At 56.5% G+C, this 11145-nt stretch overlaps 1 gene segment (V, D, J or C); it reads right to left on the reverse strand.

Annotated features, from left to right (window-relative positions):
• Positions 1 to 4514: 4514 nt before the first annotated feature.
• On the reverse strand, positions 4515 to 5619 carry LOC136305664 (Ig heavy chain V region 6.96-like; the record flags this gene model as incomplete). The annotated part of the segment is given in 1 exon segment: positions 4515 to 5619. A coding segment is annotated over 1 exon segment (501 nt), but the record flags the coding sequence as incomplete, so codon positions are not given.
• Between the last annotated feature and the right edge of the window lie 5526 nt (positions 5620 to 11145).

The raw sequence follows: 11145 nt of genomic DNA on the forward strand, positions 1-11145 counted from the left end.
ACCGACGATGAGTACCAGGTGGTGCCAGCGCTGTTGATCTCCGCGAGCCATTCCAGCCCCCTCCGGGGGCTCTGGCGCAGCCAGAACATCGCAAATTGTCCGAAATCGAAGCCGGAGGCGCGGCAGAGCAGAGTCAGGGACCCCCCGGGGGGCTGCAGGTCCCCCCGCGCTCCAGGGTTTGATCTGGGGCCGGCAGTCAGGACTTTGGGTTGACATTTGATCTTTCCTCATCCCCATCTCCCCTTGTTCCCGCAGGGCTCCGGGCGGCCGTGACCCTGCTGGAGTCCGGGGGGGACCTGCAGCCCCCCGGGGGGTCCCTGACTCTGCTCTGCCGCGGATCCGGCTTCAGTTTCGGCAGTTTCTCAATGGACTGGGTCCGCCAGAGCCCCGGGAAGGCGCTGGAATACGTCGCAGGGATCAACATTTATGGCAGCACCTGGTACTCAGCGTCGGTGCAGGGCCGGGCGACAATCTCCAGGGACGACGGGCAGAGCTCGGTGACGCTGACCGTGACCGACCTCCGGGACCAGGATTCCGGCGTCTATTTCTGCGCCAGAAATGACCCCGGCTACAATTACGGTGGTGGTTACGGGGCGGGTTGGGGCGCTGCGGCTCCTGTTTGTTGTTTTGACTTTTTCCCCGTGCCCCAGATGATTCCTTCTTGCACTCGACTCAATTTTTGACCGTTGTCTCAACCTTGGGCTGCTTTGGCCCCAAATCTGAGCCCTTGGCCCCAAATTCCCGCTCCTGGCACCGAGTCACGGCCATGGAGCCCAACCTGCCCCAAATCCCGGCCCTTGGCACAAAGGTTTGGGGAGCTCGGGCGAGACCCGGAGCCGCCAGCGGAGCTTTGGTGCCAACAGTTGGGATTTGGGGGAAAACCAGATCTGGGTTGGGACTGGGGGACAATAACGGGGGAAGGGGCGGGGCTTGGGAGAAGGGTCTGGGGACACCTGGGGACACCTGGGGACACCTGGGGACACTGGGATAGGGGCGGGGCCACTGCCTGCATCGTCACCTGCATCTGCCGCGCCTCCGGCTTCGATTTCGGCAGTTATGGAATGCAGTGGGTTCGACAGAGCCCCGGGAAGGGGCTGGAATGGCTCGCGGGGATCAAGAGTGATGGCAGCACCTGGCACGCACCGTCGGTGCGGGGCCGGGTGACGATCTCCAGGGACAACGGGCAGAGCTCGGTGACGCTGACCGCGACCGACCTCCGGGACCAGGATTCCGGCGTCTATTTCTGCGCCAAAAGTAGTAATACTGATTTGGTTCCTGCTGCTCATTATTGTTCTGGCCCCCGCTGTCCCCAGGTGTCCCCAGGTGTCCCCAAAGCTCCGCCCCCGGCCCAGCTCTCGGCCCTTTGCCCCCGATCTGCCCCGGCTGCCCCAGGGCCAACCAAGGACCCAAACCCTTGCCGGGCTCCGCCCCATCACTCAACTGCTTCGTCCCCCAGTCTCCGCCATTTTGCCCAAATCTCCCCTTTGGGCTCTTTTTGGGGCCCAGGGCGAGATTGGGGGGCCAAGAGTTGAGTTTGGGGCCGGAACCCGGCCGGGGTTTGGGGTCGCTGGGCAGCGCCGGCGCCGAGGGAGGAGATGTGGGACAGAGGGTCAGGGCGGGGCCAGGGAGGGCTGGGGACACGGGGACAGGGGCGGGGCAAAAATTATAGCCAGCATTATTATCCCAACCAGAACCAGCACCCTTGGCGCAGAAATAGACGCCGGAATCCTGGTCCCGGAGGTCGGTCATGGTCAGCGTCACCGAGCTCTGCCCGTTGTCCCTGGAGATCGTGAACCGGCCCTTGACCGACGGCGCGTAGTAGGCGCTGCCACCGCTGCTGTAGATCCCCGCGAGCCATTCCAGCGCCTGCCCGGGTTTCTGGCGCACCCAGTACATGGAGTAACTCCCGAAACTGAAGCCGGATCCGCGGCAGAGCAGAGTCAGGGACCCCCCGGGGGGCTGCAGGTCTCCCCCGGACTCCGGCAGGGTCACGGTCAAATTTTTGGCTGATCATTACTACTTTACAGCAGAAAAACTGATATAATAAAAAGTTATAATTAATTACTAATTTTCAGTTTAATTTTTAAGTCCAAGGGTTTGATTCCATCAGGATTGTGGGTCACTGGTTGATCTTTCCCCATCCCCATCTCCCCTTTTTGTTCCCGCAGGGCTCCGGGCGGCCGTGACCCTGCTGGAGCGCGGGGGGGACCTGCAGCCCCCCGGGGGGTCCCTGACTCTGCTCTGCCACGGATCCGGCTTCGATTTCGGGAATTTCAACACGGGCTGGATGCGCCAGAGCCCCGGGCAGGGGTTGGAGTTCGTGGCCGGGATCAGCAGCGATGGCGCCAACATCGGCTACGCCCCAGGGGTCAAGGGCCGGGTCAGGATCTCCAGGGACAACGGGCAGAGCTCGGTGACGCTGACCGTGACCGACCTCCGGGACCAGGATTCCGGCGTCTATTTCTGCGCCAAGGGTGTTTATTCCTGTTGTGCGGCTTTTGCTCCTGACAGTGGCTCCGGCAATTTTGGCCCCGCCCCTGTCCCCGTGTCCCCAACTGTCCCCACAGCCCAGACCCTGATCCGCAGCGTCTGCTCCGCCAGTAAAATCCGTTTTGGCGCAGAAATAGATTCCAGAATCCTGGTCCCGGAGGTCGGTCATGGTCAGCGTCACCGAGCTCTGCCCGTTGTCCCTGGAGATCGTGAACCGGCCCTTGACCGACGGCGCGTAGAAGATGTAGCCAGAAGTGCCGCTGATCCCCGCGAGCCACTCCAGGCCCTGCCCGGGGCTCTGGCGAACCCACTGCATTCCAAAACTCCCGAAATCGAAGCCGGATCCGCGGCAGAGCAGAGTCAGGGACCCCCCGGCGGGCTGCAGGTCCCCCCGGCTCCAGCAGGGTCACGGCTCCTCCCCCGGCCCCAAAATTTCAAGGCTTTCGTCCCCAACCTTTTCCTGCTCAGTCTCAAATCTCCACCCGAGGTTTCCGGTGTCTCAAAGTGCCTCGAACCCTGCAATTAACCGCGGTCCACTCTTTAATTAATTGCGCACCTCAGCCTCACCCGGCTCCGTTCACAGCCCAACCAACGGCCCGTTATGGACCCCTCAAACCCCCCGGGACCCCGACCCCGGCACATCCCAGCACATCCCGGCCACGGCCTCCAGCTCCCTCCCGCCCCTCGCCCTCCCGGCCCCGCCGGCCCCGCCAGGTGTGTCCAGGTGTCACCCGGAGCGCCACGCCCACCCCGGGACACGCCCGCATCCGACGCCTCATCCCCATCTCCCCTTTTTATTCCCGCAGGGCTCCGGGCGGCCGTGACCCTGCTGGAGTCCGGGGGGGACCTGCAGCCCCCCGGGGGGTCCCTGACTCTGCTCTGCCGCGGCTCCGGCTTCGATTTCGGCAAATTCGGGATGTTCTGGGTGCGCCAGAGCCCCGGGCAGGGCCTGCAGTGGGTGGCGGGGATCCACGACGACGGCGGCGCCCGGTGGCACGCGCCGTCCCTGCGGGGCCGCGTCGCCGTGGCCAGGGACAACGGGCAGAGCTCGGCGACGCTGACCATCGGCAACCTCACGGACGAGGATTCCGGCTCCTATTTCTGCGCCAGGAACTTTGACGGCAGCGGAGGGTGGGGCTCCGCTGCTCCTCGTCCCCCCCGGCCCCCGAATGTCCCCGAATCCTTCCCCCGAGCCCCCAGCCCTGACCCCGTCCCCGTCCCCAGCTCTGAACCGCTCCCGCCCCAAATCCGCGCCGCTGACCCCCGACCTCCACCCTCGGCCCCGCATCCTGACCCTCGGCGCCGATTTTTGGGCCCAACCCTCCGGATTTGGCGCCCGGGGCCGAGGTTTGGTGCCGGGGGTGGAGATTTGGGGCGGCCCCCGGGGGATGTTCAGGCCGAGGGTCAGAGCCGGGGGGAGCGGAAATCCGGGGGGAAACGGGCGAGATTTGGGGGTTGGGGTGTGGGGGAGGCATTTGGGGATTCTGGGACCCAGCGACGGCGCCGGGGGCCACGAGCCGTGTCACCAACACCGCCAGCAGCAGTGCCGTAACTGCTATAGCAGCCACTGGTGTAACATTTGGCGCAGAAATAGACGCCGGAATCCTGGTCCCGCAGGTCGGTCACGGTCAGCGTCACCGAGCTCTGCCCGTTGTCCCTGGAGATCGTCGCCCGGCCCTGCACCGACGGCGCGTATCTGGTGGTGCCACCATTGTTATTGATGCTCGCAACAAATTCCAGCGCCTTCCCGGGGCTCTGGCGGATCCAGAACATGTCATAACTGCCGAAATCGAAGCCGGAGGCGCGGCAGAGCAGAGTCAGGGACCCCCCGGGGGGCTGCAGGTCCCCCCCGGACTCCAGCAGGGTCACGGCCGCCCGGAGCCGTGCGGGAACAAGGGGAGATGGGAATGGGAAGAGCTCGACCACTGACCCACGATCCTGACCAAATCAAACCCTTGGACTCAAAAACTAAACTGAAAAATAGTAATTAATTGTAATTTTTTATTATATCAGTTTTTCTGCTGTAAAGTAGTAATGATCAGCCAAAAATTTGACCGTGACCCTGCCGGAGTCCGGGGGAGACCTCCAGCCCCCCGGGGGGTCCCTGACTCTGCTCTGCTGCGGATCCGGGTTCAGTTTCGGGAGTTTTGGAATGTTGTGGATCCGCCAGAAACCCAGGAAGGGGCTGGAATTCGTCGCACAGATCAACAGCAACGGTGGCAGCACCGGCTACGCGCCGTCGGTGCAGGGCCGGTTCACGATCTCCAGGGACAACGGGCAGAGCTCGGTGACGCTGACCGTGACCGACCTCCGGGACCAGGATTCCGGCTCCAATCTCTGCGCCCAACGTGACGATGGTTATGGTGATGTTGATGTTGCTGCTGTTATTCCCGTCTCCCGCTCCAAGTGTCCTGACACCCCCAGGCCCTTCCCTCCAAACCTCAGCCCCCGGCTCAGCTCTGGCCCCTTTGTCCCCACCTGCTGCAATGGTGACCCTTGACCCCATGGGGGCGGGGACGAATTCCTCAGCGCCGTAAGCCGAAGCCACCCAACCACTATCAGCGAAAGGAGATTTGGCGCAGAGATAGACGCCGGAATCCTGGTCCCGGAGGTCGGTCGCGGTCAGCGTCACCGAGCTCTGCCCGTTGTCCTCGGCCATCGTGAACCGGCCCCGCAGCGACGAAGCGTTGAAGATGTCGCCGCTTTTGCTGAGCTTTGGGGGAAGGCTCCGGGCTGTGGGGACAGCTGGGGACACTGAGACGGGGGCGACGCCGGCACTGCTCCATCACCGTTGGCAGCATAGGCAACATCATTAGTATAGTAAGATTTCCCGCAGAAATAGACGCCGGAATCCTGGTCCCGGAGGTCGGTCATGGTCAGCGTCACCGAGCTCTGCCCGTTGTCCCTGGAGATCGTCGCCCGGCCCCGCACCGATGGCGCGTATCTGGTGTAACCACCACTGCTGGTGATGTGTGCCACGTATTCCAGCCCCTGCCCGCTTCGCTGGCGGATCCAGCCCATGTCGAATTTGCCGAAATCGAAGCCGGAGGCGCGGCAGAGCAGAGTCAGGGACCCCCCGGGGGGCTGCAGGTCCCCCCCGGACTCCAGCAGGGTCACGGCCGCCCGGAGCCCTGCGGGAACAAAAAGGGGAGATGGGGATGGGGAAAGATCAAATGTCAACCCAAAGTCCTGACTGCCGGCCCCAAATCAAACCCTGGAGCGCGGGGGGAAACTCCGGCTTCCTGGGAGGTCCCTGCGCCTCCTCTGCCGCGGGTCCGGCTTCGATTTCGGCAGTTACGGGATGGCCTGGATCCTCCGGAGACCCTGGATGGGGCTGGAATATGTCACAGGGATCAACAACGAAACCACCGTCAACAGCGAATGTGTTCCGCCAGCGTCCAAGGGCCGCGTGACGATCTCCAGGGACGCCGGGCAGAGCTCGGTGACGCTGACCGTGACCGACCTCCGGGACCGGGATTCCGGCGTCTATTTCTGCGCCAAACGTTCTTACTCTGGCTGGGGAGCTGCTGGTGGTTATGGTGATGATGCCGTTGGAGGCCCCGCCCACATCTCCGAGTCCCCACCCATCTCCAAATCCCAAACCCTTCCCCCGGACCCCGACCCCTGACCCCACCCTGGAGCAGTTGTCCCAAATCTTCCCTGTTACAATTCAAACCCTCGCCGGCTTCTGCTCTGAAACTCAACAGCTTTGGCCCCAAACCGCCCCCGTTTGTCCCCAAATCTCCCCGTTGGGCTCAGAGCCGCGGCCACGGAACCAAACCTCGACCGCCGGCCCCAAACCTCGGCGCTTTGGGCGCTTTTTGGGGCCCAGGGCGAGATTGGGGGGCCAAGAGTTGAGTTTGGGGCCGGAACCCGGCCGGGGTTTGGGGTCGCTGGGCAGCGCCGGCGCCGAGGGAGGAGATGTGGGACAGAGGGTCAGGGCGGGGCCAGGGAGGGCTGGGGACACGGGGACAGGGGCGGGGCCAAATCCCCGGACACCAACTGACCAACAGCACCAGCGTTGGCCCCTTCACCGCTGCCGGTGCCGGCATTTCTGCCGCAGAAATAGACGCCGGAATCCGCGTCCCGGAGGTCGGTCACGGTCAGCGTCACCGAGCTCTGCCCGTTGTCCCTGGAGATCGTCACCCGGCCCTGCACCGACGGCGCGTAGCCGGTGCTGCCACCATCGCTGCTGAGCCCGGCCACGAACTCCAGCCCCTGCCCAGGGCGCTGCCGAGCCCAGTCAATTCCGTAACTGCCGAAATCGAAGCCGGATCCGCGGCAGAGCAGAGTCAGGGACCCCCCGGGGGGCTGCAGGTCCCCCCCGCGCTCCAGCAGGGTCACGGCCGCCCGGAGCCCTGCGGGAACAAGGGGAGATGGGAATGGGAAAAGATCAACCAGTGACCGCAAATCCTGACCAAATCAAACCCTCGGACTCAAAAATTAAACTGAACAACAATAATTATTGGATGCTATTGTACTAATTTTTTTAATGCTGTTAATTAGTTATGATTAGTCCGTATTTTGACCGTGACCCTGCCGGAGTCCGGGGGGGACCTCCAGCCCCCCGGGGGGTCCCTGACTCTGCTCTGCCGCGGATCCGGGTTCAATTTCGGCAGTTACTCCATGTTCTGGGTGCGCCAGAGCCCCGGGCAGGCGCTGGAATGGGTCGCGGGGGATCAAGAACGACGGTGGAAACACCGGCTACGCGCCGTCGGTCAAGGGCCGGTTCACGATCTCCAGGGACAACGGGCAGAGCTCGGTGACGCTGACCATGACCGACCTCCGGGACCAGGATTCCGGCGTCTATTTCTGCGGGAAATGTGTTGACAGCGGTTGTGCTCTTGGCGGCGTGGTGGCTGCTGTTGCTGCTCACCGCTGCCGCGATCCCGCCTGTCCCCAAAGCCCTGGAGATCCTCCCCCCAAATCCCAACCCTCGGCCCCAAATCTCGGCCACGTTCGCCCAGACTCCGCCAGCGCTGCTGCAGCTCTCGGACTCCGTTGGACCTGGGGATTTCAGCGTCGGGGCTGGGGCAGGATTTGGGGCACAAACGGCGCTTTTGGGGAGAACGGGCAGGATCGGGAGCCACGGGGGAAGGCCGGGGGCCGAGGGGTGAGTTTTGGCGAGGATTTGGGGTCCAGGGTCACCGTTGGGGGAAATGGGGACAAAAGGGTCAGGAGCGGGGTCACAGGCTGAGGTTTGGTGGAAGAGTCGCAGGATTTGGGACTTTTGGGGGCACAGCAGCAGCCAAGGCGGGGCTGAAACCGTCATCACTCCCATCGACCTCGTAATCGCAACCAGCACCGGCACACTCGGCGCAGAAACAGACGCCGGAATCCCGGTCCCGGAGGTCGGTCACGGTCAGCGTCCCCGAGCTCTGCCCGTTGTCCCTGGAGATCGTGAATTTTTTTAAAATTATTAGGCAATTATTAACGAGGCGGGGTCAGGCCGAGGCGCACGATTAATTAATGAGGGGATGGGGGTGGTAATTACGGCGTTGGAGGCACGAGAAAAGTCGCGTTGAAATTTGAGGCCAAAGCGGGAGAATTTGGGACAAAACCCGTCCCTCAGCTTCTCCCAGTTTCGCCTTTTTCCACCCAATTTTTGTGATTTTCCCCCAATTTTATGATTTTCCCCCAAATTTTATGATTTTTCCCCGAAATTTTATGATTTTCCCTCAAATTTTCCCATTTTCCCCCCAAATTTTCTGATTTTCCCCCAAAATTTTATGATTTCCCCCCAAATTTTCTGATTTTTCTCCAAAATTTTATGATTTCCCCCCAAATTTTCCCATTTTCCCCCAAATTTTATGATTTCCCCCCAAATTTTCCCATTTCCCCCAAAATTTTCTGATTTTCCCCCAATTTTTCCCATTTTCCCCCAAGTTTTATGATTTTCCCCCCAAATTTCCTGGTTTTCCCCCGAAATTTTATGATTTTCCCCCAAATTTTCCCATTTTCCCCCCAAATTTTCTGATTTTCCCCCCAAATTTTTCTGATTTTCCCCCAAATTTTCCCATTTACCCCCAAAATTTTCTGATTTTTCCCCAAATTTTCCCATTTTTCCTCCAAAATTTTTGATTTTTCCCCCAAAGTTTTTGATTTTCCTCCAAATTTTCCCATTTTCCCCCAAAATTTTCTGGTTTTCCCCCAATTTTTCTGATTTCCCCCCAAAATTTTATGATTTCCCCCCAAATTTTCTGACTTTTCTCCAAAATTTTCTGATTTCCCCCCAAATTTTCTGATTTTCCCCCAAATTTTATGATTTCCCCCAAATTTTCTGATTTCCCCCAAAATTTTATGATTTTTCTCCAAATTTTATGATTTTCCCCCAATTTTTCCCATTTTCCCCCCAAATTTTCCCATTTTCCCCCAAATTTGACCTTTGACCCCAAACCCTCCCCCGGTTCTTTTCCCGAATTTTCTTTTTTTTTTCCTTTCCCGCGAGATTTTGCCCAAAATCGTCGTTTTTTCGCGCGGCTTGCGCCACCTGGCGGCCGGTTTCGGTTTTTTTTTTTTCCTTTTTCCCGCCCAAAAAGCGGCGGCGATGACGTCACCGCCGGTAATTAATCCCCGCCGTTCGTTAAGGTGGATTAATCGCCATTAATTAATTCCAGCGTTTGTTCATTTATTTAATTCGGAGTTTTTCGTTTATGCGCTTATCATCAATTGAATCGTTCATTGGAGGCCTGCTCAGCTAATTAATGGTTTGTTTAATTAATTAATCGGGCATCTGCATTAATTGCTGTTGGTTATTAATTAATTAATTGGATGAACCCCCCAGAAATTTCACCATTAATCAATTTATCGCTTAAAGCATTCGGCAGCTCAGATTGTGAAAATACATTTTAAATCAATTATTAATTGATTAATCCCGATTAATTAATTAATTGGACCTCCCTGGCCGATCCCGATTAAGCCCTTAATTAATTAATTTCCCGGATCCCTGTGATTATCTCCCATTTTCACATTAATTAATCGGTCTCTGCGGTCCCAAGTAATTCATTAATAAATGGAATGCCTGTGATTAGCGCCGATCCATTAATTAATTAATCGGATGCCTGTGGCTAATCCCGATGCATTAATTGCTTGATGACGTGGACATTTTCCCCTATAATTAATTAATTAACTGAACCCTGGTGATTAACCTCAATGCATTAATTACTTGACGGGACGCCTGCAATTAACCGTGATCCATCAATCCATTAATTAATTAATGCTGATTAATCCCAGTGGATTTGTTAATTAACTCCACTCCTGCAACGAGCCCAGAGCCATTAATTAATTAACCGGATCTGCTGATTAACCCCAGTCCATTAATTACTTCAAGGGACACATTAATTAACACCCAGCCTTTAATTAACGAATTGCAATGAGCCAGAATGGATTCATTAATTGATTAATTCTCCAATTACCCTCAACCCCGTAATTATTTAATTAACTGAAATTACCACTAGGGGCACCATTAATCAACCGCGCTCCCGCAATTAACCAGGACCCGTTAATTGGACTCTTGCAATTAGCTGGGACCTATTAATTAATTAAATGGTCGCCTGCAGTTATCTCGGACCTATTGATTAATTAACTAGGCTCTTGCAATTAACACCGGACCCATTAATTGATAACTTGGATGCCCGCGATTACCTGGGGCAGATTAATTAATGAATTGGGCTTGTGTAATTAAGTGGGACCTATTAATTAAGGTGTTGGACGCCTGTAATTAACCCCGGAGACATTAATTAATGGATTTGGCTCCGGAAATAAACTCACAGCCATTAATTAATGAATTGGACTCCAGCAATTAACTGGGGCCTATTAATTAATGAAGCAGACGAATGAAATGAACTCGGACCTATTAATTAATGATTTGGGCCCTTGCAATTACCTTTGGACCCGTTAATTAATTGATTGGAGCCTCACAATTAACTGGGACCTCTTAATTAATTACTTGGGTGCCTGCAACTAATGACAGAGCCATTAATTATCGATTGGACTCCAGCAACAAAACCCAAACCCATTAATTAATGAATTGAACGCTCCCAATTAACTCGGACCTATTAATTACGGAATTGAACACCAGCAATTACCTCAGACATATTAATTAATGAACTGGATGCCAGCAATCATCTCGGAGATATTAATTAATGAATTGGGCTCCTGCAATTAACTGGGACCTATTAATTACTGAATTGGAGGCCGGCAATTAACTCAGGCCTATTAATTAATGAATTGTACACTGGCAATTAGCTCGGACCTATTAATTACTGATTTGAGCTCTGGCAATTAGCTGGGTCCTATTAATTATTGAACTGGATGCCAGAAATTAACTGGGACATATTAATTACTGATTTGGGCCCTTGAAATTAACTGGGACCAATTAATTATCGAACTGGACGCCGGCGATTAGCTGGGACCTATTAATTAACGAATTGGGCTCTTGCGATTAACTCGGAGCTATTAATTATTGAATTGGATGCTGGCAATTACCTTGGGCCTATTAATTATCGAATTGGACGCCGGCGATTAGCTGGGACCTGTTAATTAACGAATTGGGCTCTTGCGATTAACTCGGAGCTATTAATTATTGAATTGGATGCTGGCAATTACCTTGGGCCTATTAATTATCGAATTGGACGCCGGCGATTAGCTGGGACC

The sequence above is a fragment of the Chamaea fasciata genome, unplaced genomic scaffold, assembly GCF_029207755.1.
Source record: "Chamaea fasciata isolate MVZ Bird 193981 ecotype frontalis unplaced genomic scaffold, bChaFas1.0.hap1 SCAF_559, whole genome shotgun sequence".
Lineage (NCBI taxonomy): Eukaryota > Metazoa > Chordata > Aves > Passeriformes > Sylviidae > Chamaea > Chamaea fasciata.